Source organism: Dermacentor albipictus, chromosome 1 (genome assembly GCF_038994185.2).
Source record: "Dermacentor albipictus isolate Rhodes 1998 colony chromosome 1, USDA_Dalb.pri_finalv2, whole genome shotgun sequence".
In the NCBI taxonomy this organism is placed as follows: Eukaryota; Metazoa; Arthropoda; class Arachnida; order Ixodida; family Ixodidae; genus Dermacentor; species Dermacentor albipictus.
The window spans coordinates 246,092,347-246,118,313 of record NC_091821.1 but is presented as its reverse complement, the minus strand read 5'-3'; the positions used below and the strand labels follow the sequence as shown (position 1 = coordinate 246,118,313).

Sequence of the window (25,967 nt, the reverse complement as noted above, 5' to 3'; positions counted from 1 at the left end):
TTTAACCTTTGCTTATGAAGATATTTATGGATCAACATATTTTGATTTAAAAAGGAAGTAGAGAAAATGCCGCCGGAAGTGGAGGAAAATTCCGTGGGTTCTGAATAACACTTCAACAGTTATCATTAGAGCCGCCTAACGTAGCCACTTTTCTGCTGTGCTTATGTAGGTGTTTTTCTAACCTTCCGCGGTGGGCGCAGTACGTCTAGAATCGCAGCTTCCTGTGCCATACGTGGTTGTGCGCGACTGGCGGCCACGCATCGTTACGTAACTTCCCAAATAACAATACGAGTCCGTTGTGGCACTTGTTAGAGGAGTAAACGAGCGATCCAAAAGAACTGTGATTGTTCCGCAAACATATATTTCTGTATAATCCTTCCAGAGCTAATTCAAAAAACGCTACTATAGTCGGATACAACTTAAGTCTGCAATGAAGCCCCGCCCACGCTTTCATAACCGCCAGCCACTGTTCCTCCGCTAGGCTGCAAATAATTCGTACACCAAACTTTTTCTGTTACCCAAATAGGGCGGTAACTACAAAAATAAAATTATTAGCGCGTAATTTTTTTCCTTTTCGCTAGCCTCTTATAGAGGAATACGAATGCCTAATTCTTTATTGAACTGAAATGACATGGTTGTTTCGCTACAACTATTTGTTGTGAAGTTTCACTTCAGTTGGCAGTGAAGTTTCATGAGTAAAACGGCTGCAGCAGTGAAATAAACTGCACCGCAGACTTTTGAAGACTCCATACGTTTTGCCCATGTCTGTTGCACACCTCATTGTTTCCGCCGATGAAGACTCTTCAAGAACAGCAGATGCTCGGGAGGTATCAAGTACGACGCCATTTTGAAAAGGCCGCATGACGACGATTTTGTTCGCTTCTGTGATTGGCTGGCGGTGTACCCTAACTCCGTGCCGTCCGTGTGCCTTTGTTGTCAACTGCTGTTTTTTAAGATCTATTCTACTAAAGTAATCTTTATTTTAAACTTTCGTTTCTTTACTTGCTCTTGGCAGTGTTCTTTCTGCGCTTCTTTCCTGCGCGAATCCATTTCACGTGGTTCTTTGTTTGCCAAGTAAAGGAGACGTGTATCGCACAGGCGTACTTGTAAAATACACCTTATCTCATTTCTATTCTGTGGGTTTACGCGTTTTTATGGCGAATGGTGGGCGTTATTCACATTTGTACTAGTAAAGGTACCTATCCTCGTTTGCACAGAAAAGTTACCTTGGGTTGGGGCCCCCCCGAAAAAAATCCTGGGTACGTGCCTGTCAGTACCGAATGTTTCGTACAGAACGATTCGTTCGTGTGCATATTCGTTTGAAGACGACCAAACTCGGGGTAGCAGCCACTATCAGCTTCGCTGGTAAAACGTTGTCGATAATCTGGGAAGTTGTAGTAAACGGTGCTGACAGAGTTTTGCGGGCTGGCTGAGACGGAATCATGACTTAAATCTTCAGTGCGATTAGACGAGGCCAGAGGAAAAAAGAAGACCCACACAAGCGCTATGCGTGTGTGGTATTCTTTATCTGACCTCGTCTGTAGTCACACTGTAGATTTCAGTCATGAACGGCGCGGGATTTTCAGTACTGCCGATGCGGCGCAGCTAATCTTACAAAATGTGTAATTCTGCTGCTGTGTTACACCTTAAAATCTTCACGTTTATATTATTTAGGTAAGCAACTTTGACTATATCCTTTAACAAGTATCCTCCCTCCTCCGCTTTTTTTTAATGAAGTGGGTAAGTAGCGTTTCTATTTTGCGATAAAAATGGTCTGTACCGCTTACCTTATGCTGTTTATTGAGTTCATTTAGTAAGTAGCAAATGAAAAACTAATTTAAAGGAATGCTTTATGAGCAGGAATTTATTTGGAAAGAGGGTAACTTTGCCCCTTCTGCAAAGCGATGCGATATTCTTTGTGCTTCGAAAGAAAAAAATGTTCAACTTTCCAAAGCAAAGTCCAGTTAACAGCGATGAAACGTCTTTTGTGCAGGCGCACCGTGCAGCTTAACTCAGGAGCAGTTTTTCCAGAGAAAATTTCTCCTCGGTACCTGTTGTGGAAGAAGAAACCGTCGGTAGTTTTCTTCAAATGGCGCTGCCGCCGTCATTCTTCGCTGTGAATAAGAGCGAGACGCCTGATTGAACTAGTGAAACTGGAGAGTATGCGAAAGAGAGATACAGAAAAAATAAATAAATAAAGAGGCAATGGAAATGGGCCCAGGCAGAGGCACAGTTTTAGTGAATCGAAAATCTCTTTCCATAGCTACAGGCCGCGAAAACGTCGCGAGCAGTCTCTTCTTGCAAGAAATGACTTTTGTGTTCCGCCTACGAAACAGCGGAGTCTCGAAGCAGCGCATTTTCGGTCGCTGCCGTACAGTGCAAGGAGGACGCTCTTCGGCGCCCGCTTGCACGGGGCGCGCATACACGGACGGCGCGGGCACGCTCTGTACGGAGAGGCCAGGGAAAAAAGAATGCCGTATCGAGTTACGCGCACTTAAGGCGAGGCGGCCGGCGCGCGGCCGTAGTTTCCCCATTTTTGCGCGGACCGGAGTCGCAGCCGGGGCACAAAGGAGCGAGGGGCGGCCCCCCCTTTTTTATTTCCCCCGCTGCTTTCGGGCCGCCAAACAAAAGCGGACGCACTTTCTCCTCGCGAGACACGCGAGAGAGCTCGGACGAACAAGCGTCCGCTTATCCGAATTGCTCATTTTCCGGAAGCAAGCCGGATTCGCGTGCTCCGGAAAAGACGTGTGCGCCCCCCCCCCTCCTGCACTGCCCTTCCCCCACACCATTCTTTCTCTCTCAATCTTTGTGCGGAGACGCTCTGACGTTCGCGTGAGGGCGTATACACACGAATCGCTCTGAAAGTATATTGCGCACCGTAGTTTTAGTCTGCAGGGAGATTTTGGGGAAGGAACCGGCGGAAAAAAACGCGTTTGCCTCCCGTGGAAGGCTTCTCGGGTGTCCTGCGAGGGTCGCGTTCGTTGATGATCGAGAAAACAAAACAAAACAGAACAAAAACAAAACAAAAACTAAACGCTTCTTACCCGCTTAAAAAAAAAATTGTTGGCAAGTGAGTGTGCGAGTGAGTGAGTGAGCCTGAGTGAATCTTTACTGCTAAAGGAGAAAAAAAAGGGGGAGGGGAGGGTCTGGTGCTTTGGCGTCATTGGGAAAAGGATTAGCTCTAGGAGTGACTCATAGTTTTTTTTCTACATTAATGCTGATGATGAGAACGTAGTTGTGCGTTCTGAGGCCTTGACCACCATCTCCGTGACAGTGGTGAGGTTAAAGCAACTAGTTAGGCAGGCTGGTTGCACAAGGACCGACTTCACAACTACTACTACTACTACTACTACTACTACTACTACAACTGCTAGCACAGAGGTGTGCACTGTACAATACGCGGTATTCCATAACACGATCACCGTATCACGCTTTAGTGCCCGAAACTCGACATACTTTATAGGTCATCGCAAAAAGTAATAATAATTCACAGGAACAACCGGCACAGAAATTACTAAACATCGTGCCGACGTTTAGCTTTTTATATAACTACTTTCTCAAGGTCAACGATTGAAGCAGTGAGCAAAGAAGTGTTTCGCACAAATGCCAGAATGGTCTCCACCGTATCTATCGAAGCCCCTGCCTATCCTTTTATACTGAGGAGTGCCAATTCATCGTCCTTCATCGTCCTAGAAATGGTACCGCATAACGTGGAATGACAAACAGTATGTTGGATCGGTTAGTTGCGTTTACTAACGTTAACATTCACATTGATTACGGTTGTTTCGCACTAGTGAAGGTTTCATACAAAGTTAGTAGCGGATAAATAGAGCAAGAAAAATGGAGCATTTACTACCATTCTTTCAACATTTATTTTAATAGCGACGTCCGTTTACAACCACGTCGGGCATCTCCACTACGAGCACCAAACGACGACCGCAAGTGCCATGCCATATAACATATCATGGCGAAAGTCGGTCGCCACCTTAATTGCAGGTCTGCCACTGTCGACGGCCCCTGCAACCTCATAGCCATGTCCGGTAGTCAGCCAGCAATAGAACCGTCGTTGCATAAAAACCATTTCTTTTTTTTTATACTTCGGGTGGAATACAAAAAAAAAAAACGAAAAAGACGAGTGGCGCGGGCCGACATGTGACGAAAGCGCTGTCTGCAGCGCACTTGGTTGTCGTTTTTTTTTTTTTCAAGTTTCTTCCCTTTCTGTTTTCACATGGTTGTCGATAAGTAATGTACTGAGTGAAAATCGGAGTGTAAAAAAATGGCTGCGCGTTCAGGGTGCGGTTTATAAATTCTCGGGGCTTTTGGACTGCGGCGGTAAATTTGCCGGTCGGCAGATCGCAACGTGGCTACGTGTGTAAACATTGATGAGATAAAAAGCTCAGAATAGAAGAGTGGGAACAAATGAAAATTAAGTTTTGAGGTTTTATGTGCCAAAGCCAATACATATGATTATGAGGCGCTCGGTAGTCGGGGACCCCGGATTAATTTCGACCAGCTGGGGCTCTTTGACGTGCGCCCCATGCACGGTACTCGGGTGCTTTTGCATTTCGCCTCCATCTAAAATGTGGCCGCCGCGGCCGGGTTTTGACCCTGCGTCCTCGAGCTTAGCAGCGCAACGCCAAATACGCTATTACGCCGCCACGGCGGGTTTGTAAGAAAACCCAATTTGAAACAGACGACGGCATCCGAGTCCATAACCTGGCCAATGAATATTTTATTTTGCTTCGTTTCCAGTTTTAGGGTTTCAAACATCATTCATTTAGTCTTCTCGGCACTCCACATTGCCGTCTGTATCGTTTTTCGTGCTGCCGCTTACTGCCTAACATTTGGAGCCTTGGATAGGGCCTTTGACGTGCGATTAACTTTAATCACGCGGCGAAGGCACAATCTTTGTCGCAGGTATTTATCGTCCTGCTTCAAATGACGCAGTTCCATCTGGTGCCGTGTTTCACCAAAGGGCTATGTGCCGACGCATTGATGCATTTTCAGCGCTTTGTCGCTATTCGATATTCCAACTAGCCGAAGGTCGATATTCCAATTAGCCCAGCTGTCCGCTTTAAGTACTGCTATTTGAAGCACTGTACCAGCCATAGAGGCCGTATCGTTCAGATGAATCATTCATGATTCTGATTGATTGATCAATGCAGCTCAACGTCCCTAAGCAACACTGCAGTTATTAGAGAAGCCGTAGTAGAGGGCTCAAGATTAATTTGGCCACCTCATGCTACTTAGCATGCACCCAAATCTAAGTACACGAGCGTTTCTGCATTTCACCCTCCATCAAAATGTGGCCGCCTCGGCCGGGAGTCGAACCTGCTACCTCTTTCTCAGCAGTAGGACGTCATAGCCGCTGCGCCACAGTGGCGGGTATACTTATGATACTGAACGGCGGAAAAAAATCACTGGGAGGAAAAAATAGTTGCCTAGACAATAATGACTCCATTTTATTGGTCGTATGTGACGGAATTTCGAATAGATCTGCTCATAGCAAGAATCGGCTGACTTTATTCACATCTTTGAGGCTAAACTGATCCTAATGCTGGTTGTTCATCTACAGGCACAGTCGGAATTCTGGATTGACCTTTGAACTATCCTTCAGTGTACAGTCGCCCAAATCTTTAACTGGTGTGCGGGAGCGGCGACTTTTCCGGGCGTCAGCGCCGTATGACGCGGCGAGGCTGGAAACAGCCTAGTAGACGATGGGCCCAGCTGAGCGCGCTTTGTCCGCATGCGCTTAGCCTCAGACTGTTTCCAGCCTCGCCCCGTCAAACGGCGCTGACGCACGGAAAAGTCGCCGCTCCCGCACACCAGTTAAAGATTTGGGCGCCTGTACCTTTTTTTTTTTTTTACAGCGAAGCTGTTAAGGGTTACTTTCCCCACTATCGTGTCCGCGTGTAGAAAAAAAAAAAATCCCGAAGATAGTGCAGTGCTGGGCCGACCCGCAGCGGAGGTGACGCAGGCGTTACGCCCCCTACCCCCCCCCCCCATTTCCATACGTGAGCCGATCCCGAAGATAGTGCAATGCCGGGCCGACATGCGGCGGAAATGCAGTTTCCCTTTAAGGGGCCCACATACACAGCTTCGCAGGTCACCCTTCTTCACAGAGGGGACGGGCAGTTTTTTTTTTTCTTTTATAGCTTCGAATTAGTCTGTCGTCTGGCCAGGCTAAACGCGTAGAGGGACTCCGGTAGCGACAATTAACTGGGGCAAAGCGTCTGGCCGGCAGTCGGGCACCACGTGGACGGCACAGTTTGCAGACGAACAGTGACGCGAGACGTGCAAGGAATGGGACGGGAAGGCTCCGTCCTCGAAGCGCGGCCTATCTCATTATGCCCGCCTATTCCACGGACTCACTCTGCCGCATACTACATACGTGCGCACTTTTTCGCAAAGGACTGCTGGCATTGAAGCGAATGCATTGCACTTGCGCAGTCATTCAGGGGCGCTTGCTTGGCGTCGGCATTCCCGTATTCGAGAGCGAACGGTGCTCCACCCGTTTACGCGGAGCGAGTTGTCCTCCCTTTTACCACGCACGCCGATTGAGCCAGATCTGTGCGAGCGCGTTGCCACCATCAAAGGGCGCGTTCCCCTCCTCTCCCCTACTTCCCAAAGCATGGCGCGAGAGTGCGTATGTGTATGCCTACTTAAGGGGAGCCATATCAGCGAACCCTGCGCACGCTAAGAACCCTGAATTGAAACGTTAATGATTAATTCCGCCAAGCGGCTCGGTGCAGGGCGCCTTGCGCGCAGTTCCGCGGAGAGCGCCGCCAGGGAGGCAGACGCGGGGGAAGGCTGGACCGGGAGGGCGGGGAGGGCGCCTTCCTCATTAGCTTAAACACCCCGCATTTTCTCGGAGACGGCCGCGAGATGTTTCGCGGAATCGATTTCTGCTCGCTGCACGCAAGAAAAAAAAAAAAAAAAGAGGGAAGGTTGGAGAGGCTGATCGCAAGCCTCCGCTCGGCGTTCGACAACCAAGAGCGCCCAAGATTGGAGGTGAGGGGAAAGAAAAATAGGGAAGAAAGGAAATTATCCTCTTTGTTTCGAATCGAAAGGAATCCACGGCTCGATTGCCGCGCGCGTATACGTGTGCGTGCGGCGCTGCGTGCTTTGGCCGAGCCTAATGGCATGCATAATGACGGCCGGTTAATGCGGGACGGAAGAATAAAAGAGCCTCTCTCTTCTTTTTGGTGCCCGTCTTGAGTTTCCCTCTCCGACGCGGCCGCCGGCACGCTATCGGCCAAACCGCTGCCCCACTCCTCTTCCCGTTTTCTTCTACGCGGCGGCGGCTGCCGCGGAAAGCGCTCCATTGAGTGCCGGCTCTCAATGTAATTAGGGCGCACTCGGAGCGGTTTTATGCGCGCACTTATGCTCGAGGAGCCGCACGCTATGCGCGCACGCGAGCCTCGTGCTCGGCACTCGCGGAAAGAAAACCGCCATCGGTGACGACTGCCAGGAGGGAGTCGCCGCCTTTTGCCAAAGAAGAGCGAGCTTGACCGTTGTGCGGCCACCGGAACCACCATGAGATTGGTGGCGGTAAGGAAGGAAGGAAATCAACTTTATTCAGGTCCTGCAGGCCACGAGAGCTTTGGGCTCTCATGGAGTGGGCGTCTCCCACGACGGAACCGGGAGGTTGAGTTTCCAGTCTTATGATGCCGGCTACTTTGCTGGCAGCAACTGGTGACGGCTCTTATTGGTACAATTATATTAGTGCGTATTTTCTTTTTTTTTGTTGTTGTTCTTGCTGTTTCTGGTAAAGTCGTAATTAACGACCATGTTAAGACTGATTGAAGAGAACGGATGCTCTTATTTGCAAGCGCACGCTGTTTGTGATAACCTCTTTACGGCGAATGACAGCGCAAAAATTCTGATAGCGCCACATCAGTCGCATGCATGACTTCCGTCGCATGGCTGCATGCGTGCAGTTGTCCTTTTGAAGAGAGGGCACGCGCGTTTTACGTCTTATCGAGTGGTCTGTACGGTATCGCAGCTTTACTTGGAATCATCGACGCGCGTTGTACGCTTGGGTGACGTGCCGTACGCATGTGACCCTCGTCGATTTACAGCTTGGCCGATATTCAGAGTAAAAGCAGCCATGCAGGAAGATGGCGTTGCATTATAACCTTTCTCGCGCCTCCCTGGCGCATTGGTGCAGCGGGTGGTCCTTTACATGTAGGCGCACGCCGCGGTGCAGCGCGATTGCCGCACCCACTTTTGCTCGGCGCCAGCGAATGTTCCTCTAAGCATACGCTGGGTATACGCCCCGAGGTGGCTTCTTTGGAATCCACGCTGCACCATCCGGTATATATCGTGGCTTGCGTATAGCACAGCGCACCGTTGATGCTCGTGAAGCCGCGGCCATCGGCGCTGGACACCAAATCCTCATCGTAGACATCTGCGCTGTCTCCTGCTTTTACGTCCGGCCCAAATCTACCGCACTTTTATTCTTCGTTTTTTGCTGCGACAGCAGTGATTGTTCGGAACTGTGTCTGCCTTCCAATGCCTTATGCTGACGTTGTGACCTCGTCAGGCGACTTTACCATCGTCGTGGGGCGAAGAAAAAGAAAACTTTGTGCACCACCGCCACTACGCTGCTGGCGCTGCAGACAAGCTAATCTCCAGCAAACCGGCTTGTACGTATAACAGTAGTTTGGCCTACACAGTGGTGCAAGTGTTTGCCTATACGTGCCTTCCGTAATAGAGCAATAAAGTGCGACATATAATCGGCTCGTATAGGTTCCTCTAAAGCACACATACCTATGGTATTATAAACGCGCATACTGTTCAACGTAGCAGAGTTGGAAAACTCGAGTTGTTGCAACACATCAACTCGTGTGTTACAGCGAGCGTATAGGGTAAACGGCGCGTATAGTGTAAATAAGCGCTTAAAACAAATAAGCGTATACTATCGACACCGGGATTCGTACGTATGTCACTTCAACCATGTGCACCTGAAAACCGGACGCGCTAACCACTGTTGCCCGGATGTGCAACAGCAGCGCCCGGCGATTAGGGAAAGCTCTGCGCACGGACACCCAGAGCGGTGGCGCTTGCGCGTCTATTTCGGAGGCCAGAACAAACAATGCTGTCGCGGAGGAGGATAACATTTTGTGCATGGCAAGCTGTTCTTGGCAATATGGCGGCGTGTTGGCGTGCAATTCTTTGTAGCCATGCTCGTGAAAACAGCGTCGATGGCACAAAAGAGGCGTGCATGACAAATTCTGATGATCAGCTTCGAACGTGGCACACATCCGCAGTAGAGGATGCGTCATGAATCAGACGTTTGATGGAAAACAACGCCGCAAGAATATACGACGTCACTGCCAACAACAACGTAGCAACGAGAAAGCCACGTAGTTTTCTATGTAGATATATATAGTAGCTCCGACGAGCAACAGCGGTCAAGTGCGCGATATGTCAGCGTCGCAAATGCGGAGGAAAAAAAAAAGAAGAAAACGCTTCTTTAAATCGTGTAAGTCAATGGCACTGCATGATTTTGCTTGTGACATCAGCTTTAGCCCACGCGCTGTATAATACCCAGCCTTGGCCTTCTAAACGACTCGCCGTGCCTGAACAGTCAGTAACATTTAACTGCCCCATTGTTGGCGGCTTAATTTTTGCTGCCTCCATCATTCCATCAGACTGGGGCGTCCAAACAACTAACCCCCACGGCGAGTCGGCATTTCACACTTCAGGCTCGTTGCGCAAGTAGTTGCTTGTACTGTTGCTTGGACTGCAGTTGCTCTTATTGTGAATCATTGTTTTATTAACGCTAATGCACTGAGGTTTAAGAACGGCGTAAGAAAACTTTACATACCAATGCCATTTCAAATGTACGCTGCCGGCTTGTCGTGCAAGTAGTTGCTTGGACGTTTTACAGCGAAGCTGTTAGCTTCTATAGTTCGTCGTCATTTTTCGTGTCCGCGTCGGTTAGCAAAAATGTGGCCCCATCCCGGCGGCAGTGCAGGGCCAGGAGCAGTGGCTCGTACCCCCGTAAGGCAGAGACTTGAAGCAGTCAGTAAAGTGAAGCGAACAGTGCATACATTATTTCAGATCACGCATACAGCATACAGAACAGCATCCGTTTCAATAAAAAGCAAGCACAAAACATGCATCCGAGCCACATAACTCATAATAACGCGTTCCCGATAACAATGCGAAGCACGTATAGCGCTCTCCGCATACGTTTCCCAGTAAAGATTACTATTGCGCCAGCTGCCGTGGCGACGGCAGCTTGAGACGTGAGTAGTGGCGTCCCTATCCTAGCAACTCATGTCAATATTGTTGCAGCACCGCTATAGGCGGCGGCGTGCTGTCAAAATTACCATTAGTCCCATTACTGCCATTACTATAATGCACTAAAGCATTGCATACCCCCTTTAGCAGTTTTAGTGGTGGTTTTCTACAGCTTCATTGGAGATCACTTTCTCAGGGTAGGGATGGCGAATCAATTTTCTTATAGCCCATCCTGCAAGGGGCTTATCTAACAATTAGTCTCGTAATTAACCTAATGTTTGATGGCTTTGCATAATGGTTATGATGGCTTTGCAGAATGGTTATATATCTAAAGGCCCAAATCACGAGCTGGAAATATTAGCCATAATATCGCCGATTAAAATTCATAATTCTTCATTACAAGTAAACTCAGGGCAGTTCATATAATAAAGGGGCTCTCAAACACTTTTTTTCAGCTGAAGGACGGAAAAGTAAACATGAGTGTCATGAACTTCTTGTAACTTATTACACTGACGTCACCTGACCATGATAAAACACATAATAAATGAAAATAAACATAATTCGCCATAATTGTCGGAATAAAACTTATTCAAGAAAAACTGAAACGCCAATATAATCATTTGGGAAAAGTTGTGAACATATACGCGTAAGGCTCCTCAAAGCTACCCATTTCAAATCAATAAAACGAGTCTACATAAATACGGGGGGGGGGGGGGTGCAAGAGTAATATTAATCTGTGACTATTTCGATTTACACAAAGTGCCTTATTATCTATACCATACAAAAAAGAACATGCTTAAATCAACTGCAAAAAAGTGAGCAAGCAAAACGAAGATGCCTTAACTGTGGGGCAATCTGCTGTCGCAATAAATGGTCTCAGAGCTGAAGAAACTACTGAAGTCTGCTTTTATTTTCCTTACTTCGAAATAGGATAGTCGCAGCATTACTTAGCTAAATAAAAAAAAGCTTTCTCCCTCTAACGTTACATAATTACATTACCGTGTTAACATTCACTATATCTAAACTTCTTATATTCTTACTCTTAACTATTATGTTGTTCTTCAACAGAAGCCTCTCCCAACTTTTCCCAATGACCAGCCACTGGCTTCTTGATTATTCCCTCGCGATGGTTGAACGCAATTATTTGATCAATTTAATTAAGAAGCGACCACGCAAGAAGTGTTTTTTAATTTGGGAGAATGCTGCTGTCGCAATGAATGAGTTCAGAGCTGAATCGCTCTGCATTTCACAGCGAAGCTGCATGTGGCTACGTTCTGATGAAAAATATGTCCGTGGGAAGAGCCGCTAGAATGAAAAAAATATATATATAGTCGTACAACTCTTTCCGCGTGACGTTATCAGTCGCGACGGTTGCTCTGAATATTATCATCTTATCGGCCATGTTATGACGCATGATCTCCATGGCCATACATAAAACGTGGGACGGCGGCGCTCCTTCGCTCCCATTGCAGGGTCCAAAAACATAATAAAGCGCATTAGTGTACCCACCGATCATCGACTTTAACGTCGACCTATAGCGCGCCCCCGACGGCAAATTGATTATTGTATCCTTCCTGTTGGAATGGTTTGCAATTGAGTGCTACACGGGCGTAAATGTGCCGACCACGCGTCACCGGTCGTGTATAGATTTAACCTTCGGCAAGAACGTGTCTAGCATGGCAGTACAGTCGATCGCAATGTACCACAGCGACCACATAGCTATGGTCACTGTGGTAACAAGTGAGACAAAGACGATGACAACCACGGAGTTACTACGTCTATGTGTCTTTAGTCACTAAAACAATAAACATATAAATCAATATAGTTGTCAATATAGTCATCCCAATACAGCTTCGCTGGTTATCCTTCTTCACAGAGTGGAAGGGCACTAATTTTTTTTAAATATTTGCGCAAAAACTGCGCAAAGACGTATTACTAATTCGATGGTGCAAGGTGTTCGAAAGAAAGCGCCGCGCGTGATGGGCGACAACTTCAAGAGATGCCGTGTTTTATATGGAACAAAAATGCCAAGTAACAAAACAGTAGCAATGTCAAAGCAAGAGCGTGGCTCAGAGTACAGATGGGGACTTGAGGTGATCAACAGCGGTCGAGCAAGGGAATGCTGTTGGAGCGAAAAAATCGACTAGGGGACTAGGGAAGCACTGGCAAAGACCATGCCCCCAAGCAGAAACGTTGTTTCCGTCGACATTTCGCTGTTAGACCACTGCTGTTCACTTCAAGTCCTAATATCAATTCTCTGTGGACATTCCATCAAGTTTCTTCTTTTATTGTATCAGGTACGCTTGAATAAAAACCACGTTCTAGTATTGAAGTTTTGTGCGGTGAATAGGATCAGCAATAAACAATCCGTAAGCGATATTCTTATTACAATCAACAAAAGATTGAATTTCGCAACCGTTCGCGAATATCATATCGCGAATGGGCGCGCACTCGACACTGTTCCAGGCCAACTTCCTGCTGCCTCTTCCAAAAGCAGGCTGCAGCAGTCACTGGTCAGGCACTCGATTAGGAATGGTGGGGCACGAGAAAGCAGTCACTTGCCGCTTTGCCTCCGCTCGGCCACCTCGACCAACAGGACCCGCCGCTGCTGCAGATGCTGCAGGCAGCCAGTGTTTGAAGTTTCCTTTACGAACGCGACGTTCAGCATTCGTGTAGCCAATGGATCTGGGCCCGCGCGTCTGTGATGCGCTGGTGCAGCTCGTCCTCGGTATTGCGAATGCTGCCGCTTGCAGCCATGCGGAGCAGTGTTCGCGACTGTGGACGCTGCTACTGACCGGTACGGCTGGAAGGCACCTCGCAGTACGCGCCATGCAGGATTCCCGCAGGCAGTTGGAGATGCGCTGTAGCGGCTCTTCCTCGCTGCCGAGGTGGGATCCACTCGGCCGTCATGAGAAGCAGAATCCACAGCTGCGAGGTGGAGCCCACTCGCATCTTGCGGAGCAGTGTTCGCGACTGTGGACGCTGCTGCTGACCGGTACGGCTGGAAGGCACCTCGCAGTACGCGTCATGCAGGATTCCCGCAGGCAGTTGGAGATGCGCTGTAGCGGCTCTTCCTCGCTGCCGAGGTGGGATCCACTCGGCCGTCATGAGAAGCAGAATCCACAGCTGCGAGGTGGAGCCCACTCGCATCTTGCGGAGCAGTGTTCGCGACTGTGGACGCTGCTGCTGACCGGTACGGCTGGAAGGCACCTCGCAGTACGCGCCATGCAGGATTCCCGCAGGCAGTTGGAGATGCGCTGTAGCGGCTCTTCCTCGCTGCCGAGGTGGGATCCACTCGGCCGTCATGAGAAGCAGAATCCACAGCTGCGAGGTGGAGCCCACTCGCATCTTGCGGAGCAGTGTTCGCGACTGTGGACGCTGCTGCTGACCGGTACGGCTGGAAGGCACCTCGCAGTACGCGCCATGCAGGATTCCCGCAGGCAGTTGGAGATGCGCTGTAGCGGCTCTTCCTCGCTGCCGAGGTGGGATCCACTCGGCCGTCATGAGAAGCAGAATCCACAGCTGCGAGGTGGAGCCCACTCGCATCTTGCGGAGCAGTGTTCGCGACTGTGGACGCTGCTGCTGACCGGTACGGCTGGAAGGCACCTCGCAGTACGCGCCATGCAGGATTCCCGCAGGCAGTTGGAGATGCGCTGTAGCGGCTCTTCCTCGCTGCCGAGGTGGGATCCACTCGGCCGTCATGAGAAGCAGAATCCACAGCTGCGAGGTGGAGCCCACTCGCATCTTGCGGAGCAGTGTTCGCGACTGTGGACGCTGCTGCTGACCGGTACGGCTGGAAGGCACCTCGCAGTACGCGCCATGCAGGATTCCCGCAGGCAGTTGGAGATGCGCTGTAGCGGCTCTTCCTCGCTGCCGAGGTGGGATCCACTCGGCCGTCATGAGAAGCAGAATCCACAGCTGCGAGGTGGAGCCCACTCGCATCTTGCGGAGCAGTGTTCGCGACTGTGGACGCTGCTGCTGACCGGTACGGCTGGAAGGCACCTCGCAGTACGCGCCATGCAGGATTCCCGCAGGCAGTTGGAGATGCGCTGTAGCGGCTCTTTCTCGCTGCCGAGGTGGGATCCACTCGGCCGTCATGAGAAGCAGAATCCACAGCTGCGAGGTGGAGCCCACTCGCATCTTGCGGAGCAGTGTTCGCGACTGTGGACGCTGCTGCTGACCGGTACGGCTGGAAGGCACCTCGCAGTACGCGCCATGCAGGATTCCCGCAGGCAGTTGGAGATGCGCTGTAGCGGCTCTTCCTCGCTGCCGAGGTGGGATCCACTCGGCCGTCATGAGAAGCAGAATCCACAGCTGCGAGGTGGAGCCCACTCGCATCTTGCGGAGCAGTGTTCGCGACTGTGGACGCTGCTGCTGACCGTTACGGCTGGAAGGCACCTCGCAGTACGCGCCATGCAGGATTTCCGCAGGCAGTTGGAGATGCGCTGCGACAGCTCTTTCTGGCTTTCGAGGACGAGACCACTCGGCCGTGTTGAAGAGCAGGATCCACAGCTGCTGGTGCTGCAGGCCGGCGTAGATGGTACATTCATGATGCGTTGGAACAGCACGTTGTCGTTGCCGAAAACATCGTGCTAGCTCTCGGTCGGTCCTGACGAACCTACGGATACCACGACGCAGCGCAGAAGATTCAGGCCCTTCAGGCTTGGCACAAGGGCGCGCCGAACTGGAGAGCCCGTGTTGTGTCCCGGCAACGCCAGCGTAAACGCTTACAGGTCGGGGGATGTGGTGATGCTCGGGCGCCGAACATCCGTTCTTCATGAAGATGCTGGCTGCTGTCGGTGTTGCTGGCGTGAGAGCCTCGCAGACTTGAAGTAAAGCCACCTTCTGGCTCAACGGCAAAAGCTGCTGCTGCTGCGGAATGGCGACCTTTCGTTCCTCGTAGCGTTCTCAGAACAAGCAATCGCGGCGCGAGCGCACGCGAGCGCTATATTCGTTTTCTTCATCTTGCAACGTGGTGTTTGGCGCTGAACAAAGACGAAAAAGAAGTTAAGTGCTTCGTTGCAATGCCTCATACCCTAAAAAAGCGGCGTCTACATAGTCACGCAAAAATCAGTGATGCAAAAAATATGAGCAGGAATGGCTCATACCTCCGTACGGAAGCAAAGATTCAAAGGCTGAATATTATGAATGGAGAAACGAAAGAAAGAAAAAACGAAGGAAGGAATGAAAGAACGAACGAACGAAGAAAACATGCACACAGAAAGAAAGAACGGAATAAGCAACGAAAGAAAGGAAGACGCGTAAAGAAAGAGAGAACGAAATCAAAGAACGATATAACCTTTAGGTAGTGCACCCGGTGCTCCCATGTGTCGCTGAGGATGTCGATCTACAACGCCACACGTTTACTTCACACTGCGGCTCGCTATGTCTTGCAACAAATCTGACCCCTCCAATCGTACAACTTAATGCATTACCACGCGTGCAGCAGGCTTTCGTCTTCACGCGTTACAGGAGTGTAACATGCTGCCTACGTTTTGTCGTTGTCCTTGCTGTGCAAATTTGAAGATTTTTCCACCGAGATATTTGTATGGACCTGTCGGATTTTATAGTGCTCTACCTGAACCTGCAGCAATATCGAGGATGGAAGTCTATGTCGTCGTTTGGCTGTAGCGGTTTTTATACATAGTTGTCACAATACAGCATTGAATATTTTGCCATCACGCTTGCAAATATTGACATAACTGAATCACATCTGTTTGAAATAAAGCTTTTCGGAGAACGGACCTCATCCGAAGTGGGGAACGATAATATCTCGTCATGAGCGAATACTTGGAAACAATATAGAGGTTAGATATGCCCACTTCACCAGCAGAAGTCGCCAGCAGCTTCCGGCGCTGAAATGACCAGTGGAAGAACGCCTTTGAACTGGCCTACATGAGCTAATGTTGCTTTTAGAGAGAACAATTCTTGTCAAATGGAAGGCTATGACAAAATTTTGGGAGATGCGGTAAGTCTATTTAACAATATATTAAATGTCATTTACAGAATATGTAAACGGTGGGATTTAGAGTATTGCTGCCCTCTTCCAACGCTTCCCCGAGAAACTTCTTTCGCGTATTGCAGCTGGTTTTTAACAATGCAAGAGCTAAAGGTAACGCTAAAATTGAGTTCTTACTCTGCCTTTGAATGAGACTGGCTTGCGTATATGCGAGTAAGACAGTGTGCAGAAATGATTCGGACGCAATATTTTTCACTCGGCGGCTTGCAACGCGGTATATTTGAATCTACCTGTGCCTCGGGGTTCCTTTATAGTTATTGCAATTTTAAATCACTCATATTGTCTTGTTTGCTTGATGCGTGTCTTTTCTGAAGCTTGGTGCCGATGCATGTCGAAGGCGCTTTCAACATCAATTCTCGATGAGCGCACGCCACCTACACACCGCGCAAAATAATGATCGTGTGCGGTAGGGTGCGCGTTTTTTTTTTTCCTTTTTGCGCTGGTTTGCGACCCTCTCACCGAGCACGCAGGGTCCGGTCGGACTCCCGTCCGTCTCTTTCTATATCCACTCCCAACTCTCCCGACAGGCGACACCGATTGTCGGTCTGCTGACAACAAAACGTGCGCGCCACTCTTCTTTCGGTCCCTCCCATTTCGGCCAAGAACCGCGGAGATAAAGCTCTGCCGGGAGAATGCCCCCTCAGCACCCCGCGAAGCGTCGTGTCCGCCCGGGGTCCCCGCTCCGCAACGACGTTAGGCCGGGGGCTTTACACACGCCAGCGGTCCATGCGGCGGGCGCGTCGCTCCGGGGTTCTTCGCCGGTGCAACTCAATTTGCGGGGCGGGGATGGATCCGCGATCATGTGCTGCCGCTTCCGCGCAGTCGAGGAGGAGGGCGGCCGGATCGATGGTGGCTCCTTGGCCCGTCTTGGGCGGCCCTCCCCTACCCCCCGCAGAGCCCGTCGATCCAATGGGCGCGGCCGGTCAGCCGCTCGGCAAACCCTCTCTTTCGGCCAACGCCGGCGAGAGCACGCGGCCACGCGGAAGAATCCCCCTTTTTCTTAGCGCCCCCCTCCACACCGGACAGGCAGAACGGGCCGGATTGCAGGCGCGTTGCGCACGGCTTGGGAACGCGCACACACACAGACGCGCCACCTCCGCGATTATCGACCATCGCGATCTTTCCTCCATTTGAGGAAGGGGCGAAACGCGCCGCTCTCCGAGATAGCGTCGGCACTCTTCTCTTCTGCCGACCTTCTTCGCCCTTTCTTTCAATCGCAATACATTGGCGCCGCACTTTTCTCCTTGGAGTTGCGTATCCGTTCAACTCACGTCGCCTTTGCGACGACGCTGCCGTTTGTGCTGTGCTTTAACAGGCTGCCGGCGAGAATCTGGTTGCTCTCTCGTTTCGCTCGAAGCCGAGGGAGGCACTTTCGCGCATCCTCCAGTGAGCAGACTTCGCGCGTATGTCTCTCTTTTCTTTCTCTCCTTTCTTACTGTTCCTTCTCTACTTCGGTGCGATGGTTGGAGAGCGTCGTTGGGGCTCGCGGGTCGCTGAAGAAGGGGTCGGCAGCGATGCACACACAAAGCACCGTTAACTACACGCCACACTTCAATCTGTCCGTTTATGAGATTATGAAGAGAAAGAACAGCTGCACAAATCATTGGAGCGGCGCTTATCAAACGCTTCCCGTTTGCTTTCCTAGCCGTTTCGCGGGTATATTGGGGTAACAAGCTGAATGTGACACTGTAGACTCTGCTCAGGAGCGCTGGGGATAAAGGCGCCGTGAAACCGCTGCCATTCAGTTACGCGGTCGTCTGCTATAGTGTGTGATCCGCGTTGCTGTCTGCTTCTCGCATGCTCAAACTTTCTTCTTATGGCATTCGCAAATGTATGCCAATACACGAACTATAAGCAGTTTTAGAATCGCGTATCAAGGCCTTCTGTATTCAACAAACTAAGCACATGGCGGGATCTTAGGGTACAGTTGACATAAAAAAGTTTTAGTTTGACGTACTTAAACGCAAACGTTAAGTCTAATCTAACTTGTCTCACCATCACCCCCTGGTGCCAGGTGTCAAACCTGCCCAAGGCGAGACACTCAATTAGCGCACAATACATGCCGTTATCATGTCGACGTGCCTCGTCAGGCCTGCATGAGGACTTTAGAATTGCTAACCGGTCACATAAAATTGTCGGTTTGCTATTCAGGTGATCTGGGAAAAAGCATATTAAATATACCGAGAGCGCAGCCGTCGGGACCACTCGTATCTGAAGTGGGAGCGACGGGTGCTGTGCCGCCATATTCGCCAACGCTAATACTTATCGCATACGCAAACGCTACATGTAGTACGTTGAGTTCGCCGAATAACAGGCGTTAGCCGCACAAACCCGGTAACGTATACACGTATACGTTATAACTACTTTCCCCACGTTAAACGCAAGCACTTGGAAGCATGTTGCCGTGCATGTTCGTCACTTGAAAACTTTCTAATAATTACATCGTTACCGGCGCTATACCTAAGCCTGGCTCTCAGGAAGCAAGTGAATTTATTTATTTCAATGCTGCTCCTGAGACGAGAACCTGTTGTTATGGCAATGTGTTCCCGTAGAGTATAATTGCAAGTTGGGCGAGTTGAGGCTGGTTGGTCTTTGGAATAGCGCGAACGAATGGGGACTTGCAGATTTTTGTTCGGAGATTTTTGTTCAGCAATTTTTGTTACTCTTTGCACGCCTCGTTCTTTCGTGCGTTCTTTCAAGTTATCCGGTTATAGACAACTTAAGTCGGTCGAAGTGCCATTCTTAGAAACGGATACATTTCCTCGCTCACAAAGGAACTGCATGTCTCCACTTAGCTGAACTACTACTACTACTACTACTACTACTACTACTACTACTACTACTACTACTACTACTACTACTACTACTACTATCAATCAATCAATAATTTATTTACCCTGCCCAGGCACAACCCTAAGGTCTGAATGCTCGCGCACGCATACATTTAAAACCAAAAACAAGCAAACAAACAAAGAAAGAAACCTGCTGAGGTTTATAAGTAAACAATACAGTGGCGGAGTTAGTTTTCCAATCACCCTTCCCTGGATTCAAGTCTATCAGTCTCATAGGAACTTATCTTTAAGAGCACCAAATGCTTAAAATCGTCTTTTTCATGTGGTCCTGATGAAATTCCACCTACTTTGATTAAGAGGTAAGGGTCCTTGCTTGTTCCAGTGCTTACTTGTATTTTTAATTCTGCTTTAAAGACGAATACATATCCAAAGGCTTGGAAAACAGCGAGAGTCGTTCCCGTATTTAAGTCAGGGGTAAAAGCTGCTGCGAGTAACTAGAGGCCTATTTCTCTTCTATGCGCAGCATCTAAATGATTCGAGTCAACTCTACACTCAATAATTCAGCAGCATGGTTTCATATCGAGACGCTCCACAACTACCAATCTCGTTAGCTTCATGATGCATGGCTCTCAAGCAGTGTATAAGAAAGGACTGCTGGATGGCATTTATCTTGACATCAGTAGGGCGTTCGGTGTCGTATGCTACAAAATATTCCGTCAAAAGTTGACACAACTTGATCTGCACCACTCTGTCACAGCGCTGAGAAGCTACCTGCGCGACCGGTACTGCTACGTTAGAGTAAACGGTCAGTCGTTAGAACTTCATGCGGTTACAAGTGGAGTTCCTCAAGGCTCTGTCTTGGGCCTTTTCCTTTTCTCGCTGTTTATCAATGACGTTTTGGCAGTCATTCACAGCTCTCTAGTTTTGTTATATGCTGAAGATGCGAAACTTTTCAACGTGGTAAAAGGTGTTAATGACTGCGCCGCTCTTCAGAAGGACATTGGGAATTTTACGTCGTGGTGCACTGAAAACAAGCTCGTCATAAACGCATCAAAAACGAAAGTTGTAAGTTTCACTAGGAAGACTGACCGGTCTTTATTTCCCTATAGCGTTATAGACGTTCTCCTGCCAAGAGCTCAGGCAACGAAGGACCTTGGAATGTACTTCGATAGCTCTCTGAGTTTCTCGCCCCACGCTCAACAGACGAGGCAGCGTGCACTTCGAACGCTCGGCACAGTGTATGTCGGGTGACCACAGACTTCGAACAACCTGGGCCATTTGTAACTTTATATGAGAGCGTATGCCTTCTAGTTCTTGAGTACGCCTCCGTCGTTTAGGGCTGCACTCGTAGGTCAAATTGCGAACTTCTCGAAAGTGTGCAGAAAACTTCACATGTATATTTAAACATCAATTCTCTCAAAAGCCTTCCATCTCCATAGAGCTAACCCAGACACTTACGTTGCCTACCCTCACCTGTAGACGCAGCAAATCGGATGTTTTTCTTCACAAATTAATACATGAAAAAATCTGCTGCTCGCACTTGCTTTATAATGTGCGTTTTTACATTCCGCAGAAAGGCACAAGGAAACAGCGCGCCTTTCAGGCTTCAGATTTTCGTGACCCTCTATCTAGAGTGCAGGCGACATATAACGCCTATTCAGAGTGCCTGGATATCTTCATACCTAACTTTAATATTTTCCTGAAAGGAGTTGCAGAGGAATTTCAATAGCTGAACAAAAACTCTCATATCTGTTGTGTGTTCCGTCATTCTGTAATAATTTCTTCTGTTTCTACACTTTTGCTTTGTATTCTCTTCGTGTACACATTTTATGCTCTGTTAAAATATGTATTCGCGAAATTATCATTCTTTTTTTTTTATGCGTGCACGCGTGTGTACGTCTGTATGTGTGAGTTTGCATTGCTCTTCCTGTGCACTGTTTTGCCGAGTGCGCCATGCACCAAGACCCTCGAGGTTGTTCCTGGGCACCTTAATAAAAACCTTTGGTTGATTGATTGATTCATTGGTTGATTGTTATTATTATTGACGTCTTCTAGGTTAATACATCACAACTCAGGGCTGTCAAAGGAAATTGGGAGGCTTGCGTGACTAGGAGCGGCAGCAGCGGTGAGGAAATGAACAAAAGAAATGGTAAGAAAATACAGAGCTACATATTGTTAGTAATCAGTATTATATTGTGCTGCACCACTTTGTACTGTACAATAGATAAGAATTAGAGTAAATAATGTGATAACAATACCGCGATTTACAATGATTTCAGAGTGTATTTCATGCTGCGCTTTGTCGTTACATTGAAAATCTCTTCTGGAAGCTCATTGAACGCTCTTGGTAGATACACAGATCTTCTAGCCTTGCCAAATTTCGTTGCACAACTGCGTTCTACGAAGTGGGGTACCTTGCGCAATCACCGCTACGGAGCTACATAATTATGTTGCAAATCACTGTTTCGAAAATGACGCGTGACAACCGTTTTATAAGCGCTCTCGTAGGTTTGAAAATGGGCATGCCATCGTCAAGGACTTTCGTTGAGAGATTAGAATAATAATAAGGTAAGCTGCATTTAGAAAGCCAATTTGAAATCTACCTTAAACTGCGCCCCGCTTCTCCTTCGATTCGCCGCCTTCTTCAGTGAATGAAGCAAGCGACTCACTTAAATATAATAATTAATTTTCCCACTATGACATTAATTTTCAACGTGTCCGACGAAATGCATTGGCGTTCCACTTACTTTTGTGCATCAGTGCATAAACCAGTGTTTTTGTTAAAGAAGTAAGCGGAACAACAGTGCAATCTTACCGCACGTTTGACGGCGCACATCTCGATACCGCTGCCATCATCAGAATTCATTCCAAGCCACAATTCGTAGATTGAAATATGTGTCACGAATTAATTATTTAAAAAGTAATTAGCGTAATTATGTTATTTATTCAATATAGTGTTTTCATTTCCCCTAGAAGCAACGGCCGCCTCATCGAGTACTTTAGATGAGAATTGTGCTATCTGCAACAGGCAATCTTTAAAAAGTTTGGTGCAGCTAAAAAAAAAAAAAAAAGAACGAGGAAACACACGCACAAAAAGGCCACCCTCTACTGTTATATCTATAGGGGTATTTACGGGGAAGCAAAATTAAAATCCATATCCGCATTCTATCTAGCTCGCAAATAATGTAACTAACTAAAGAGACGCGGAGATCTCCCCAGCTGCTTTGCATTTTGCATGAGACGCGCGCGCCTTCGCTCATTTAATGACGAAAACCGCAGAAGGTCAGAAATGACGAAGCGACGCGGGAAGCGCAACGATGTGAGAGGTTGAGGAAGTCGTGGCACTTGGAATCCATATACGATAATTGCCGCCGACTGGAAGCTACACATACGCTGCGGGAGCGCGAGAAGAAGGGTGAAAGAGAGACAGAGAGAGAGAAACGTAGGAGAGGGGGCTCCCGCAGCGAGAAAATTGACTCTATTTTTCTTGTGTGACACACGCGTGCGGGTACGCCGTTCAGTGCTCATTCGTTCAATCCAAGTTCAAAGGCGCGCTTATGGCAGCAGCCCCGCCGGCAGGCGAGAACGTTATTAAACCCATCGCTCGCACACGCGCTGTGACGGTGCCGCCGCGCGCTCTCATCCCAAAATCGCTCGGCGCTGCTGCTTATTTATGCTTCGATAGGTCGCCGCCGCGTACGAAGCGAGGACGGGGGAAAAGAAAAAAGATAAGTAAACAGAAAAGATAACAAATAAAACGAGAACTCGCTCAGCAGTGTCGCAGATTTTGATTGTCGCGCGCGCGCGTTATCGCGGCGAGAAAGAACTCTCATTTTCTTCGCAGTGTCATATCCTCCCCCCACCCTCACGCGTACAACTCCCTCCCATCTAACCGCTGTCTGTCTTAAGGTAAAAGGACGGCGGAAACGTTGAAGGAACGTGCGAATAGCTCCTCTCTCTCTCTCTTCATCACTCCATTTTCTTTTTCTCCGACGGTTTTACCGGTGGAAAAGTGCGGGAAATTCTCGTTATTGCGATTTTCCATCAGGACTTTGGCTGCGCGAAACGACGGGCGTGAAGAGAAATGAACAAAATAGCGCGCAAAGCTGTAGTTGCCGCCTGCTGCGCCGAACTGCGTGTCTTCGCTCTGCGATATGCACATCTGTGCATATACTTATGTATACGCCTCGACGTCGTAGGCACAGACGGTCCCTCGCGAGACGCGCTAATGCCGCGATGTCTTCAGGTGCGCGCCGAGCGCGGTCCTCGCATACGTAATAAAGGAGGAGGCGCCCGCACATACGCCGCGGCCATCTGTAAACACGCCGATGATGTGGCGCGCTGCCCCACAAAGCATGAAATAAGGACGCCGCTCAGTCGCACGTAGTCGTTGTATACACGCACGGGAGCAGCGCGCTTACACATACGCGCAACCCTCGCGCGAAGCGGGCCGAATAAATAATCTCTATCTGGCCCTCGAACGCTGCTGTGATTATTCCACATTTAAAAAAAAAGGAACTCCATTTCGTCAACGCGTAATCAGTGCTTCTCTTTTCGCTTCGTTTGTACGCAGTGCTCATTTTGTTTTTTGAGTCAGCGCTGTCCCTTTCTTCTTTTTATGTTGAAGCGAATCGCAGAAATAATGGAGCGATGGAGATGACTGAAGCGCGCTGTGGGACTCATCCCGGACGTTGTTGGCTCAATACCAGACTTTGCGACGATCTGCGTTGGGTTTGTGTTAGGGAGGGACGGAGAATGAAGAAAGAAAAGCACACGCGACGCATGCCTGCTGAGATAGATACACGCTGTATATAGATAAGGCCCCGAGCAGGCAATCTGCGTCCTTCGGCGAAACGCGTGTGAGAGCCCAGGCATGCACTCCGAGCGCCGAATTCAATATTGCGCGTGGCGCAAGTGAACGCAGTTGGGTAAGTCGCAAGCGAAGACGTCGAGTATATAAGGTCGAGCTAAGCGTCTTTGTGCGACGGCTGGATGTATACGATCCCTGAGCGCTTCGTGATGAGGTTGCCCATGAGCGATAGAAGGGGTTTCATCATTGTCCACGTCGCGAATCCATTTCATGTCGTCTTGTGAAACCACACTGATTTCTTTTCTGGCAAACATCGTAACAATATGCAGGGTGTCCCAACTATCATGCCCAATATTAAAAAAAATGTCGAAATGAAACGTAGCTGGTCAGAGCTGGACAGTGAGGTCGTTTGCCGTGGCTTGGAGATAGTCAGATGATTTTTTTTTGCATTCCGCCATATTACATAATTAGTCTTTATTAATCATTTAATTAACTTGTCAAATATTACAATTAGATGAAAAGTGTCAATGAGAAAATTGTCTAGCAACACGAAGAAAACTCTCCCGATACAGATTTCTCTTGCTCAGTACTTGCTACATAAAAATGCTTTTCCGGGCGTGAAAGAAGCCCACGAATACACCCAAAATTGCCGCGCGACTGGCCGCTCGAAGCACTTTGCGGGGAGTTTTTTATGTTGCTCTACAATTTTCTCATCGGCACCTTTAATCTAATTATAATATATGCGACGTTTAATTATGTAATTAGCCGGAATGCAAAAAAATAATAATAATCTGAGTATCTGTAAGCGACGGCAAACAACATTACCTCGGTTCAGTCCAGCTACGTGGCATTTGCATATATTTTTAAATCTTAGTGCATGATAGTTGGGACATCCGGCAGATGTTTGTACTTTCATATCCCAGCTCTCTCACTGACTAAATGTACAACACTCGTGCCGCCGTAAATTTTTTTTTCGACAAAATCCTTAAGTGGGCCCTTGCTGCAGTCTGTATTTATTATTCGTGCGACGCGGCACTTCTTGGCACGTGCAGCGCAGCACAGCCTGATGCTGTCTATATACGTCACATTGAAATGTTCGTCAGTCTCCGGACACAATCAATCGACCAAATAAATTTGGAGCTCCGCTCTGCGGGTATACCGCATCAAAACGGACCCGCAGCGGTAGCCCAGTCGATACGGCGTTGCGATGCTCAGCTTGAGATTTCGGGTGCGGTCGCGGCGGCCGCATTTCTATGGGGACGAAATGCGAAGACGCTTGTATGCCTAGATGTGCTTGCACGTGACAGAACCCCAGGTTGTCAAAATTATACCACAGTCCGCCCACTATACGGCGCTCTTCGCAATTATATGTCGTGGCTTTGGCAAGTAAAAGACCTGAATTCGATTAATATAAAAACTGTGAGCGTTCCTTACCGGACATCGAACAGCTCAGCGACTCGGTCTCTTCGCCACCTCCTGGCTGTCTTTTTTATCACATCAGACGAACATGATGATAGGCATTCAAAACATGACACTTACCCACAGCGGGGGATGGGCCGAGAATTGGGGGATTGTACGCACAGACAATAAATTGCATAAACAAACGAAGCACTGAAAAAGGTAAAACTATAAGAGCAAACGACTATACAGTGTGCAGTTGAGAAGTCACACCAGATAGACGAATGATTGTGTATAAAACAAATATGATAAGGTTCATCGAGCCATTTAGACTGGAATGAATTTAGAATTCACATGGATAGTAAGAAAAACAGGAATCGGCATATTGAACGTTTTGTACCTTGAATGAAATCACACCCAGCGTCAAGCGCATCGCGGTGGCTACAACACAGTGCCCAAGCCCCAAGGAAGAGCAACACCACAATACTTGAATTTAAGCCTACAGTTTATATGCAGCGGATGTTCACAGAGCCTCTTCGAGTGCGAAAAAATAAACAGACAAAGAATAATTAAACAATAAAATAAATATAGCCTTCAATAGGCGTGATTCTCTACAAAAATGACACAGCAAAGAGATTACCAGACGAGACCTGCGTAAACCTAGGTTTTGTATTCTTCTTTTCCTTTAATAGACGTG

At 48.5% G+C, this 25,967-nt stretch overlaps 1 protein-coding gene across 1 annotated transcript in view; it reads right to left on the bottom strand.

The window, feature by feature from the left end:
• Window positions 1-25,376, bottom strand: part of LOC135907965 (homeobox protein HMX3-like) — a 52,141-nt gene extending 26,765 nt beyond the window's left edge. Inside the window, exon 1 of the mRNA XM_065439778.1 lies at window positions 25,307-25,376. Coding sequence (XP_065295850.1) covers window positions 25,307-25,313 — 7 coding nt within the window. The 5' untranslated portion in view covers window positions 25,314-25,376. The remainder of the gene's footprint in view (window positions 1-25,306) is intronic.
• Window positions 25,377-25,967: the final 591 nt, after the last annotated feature.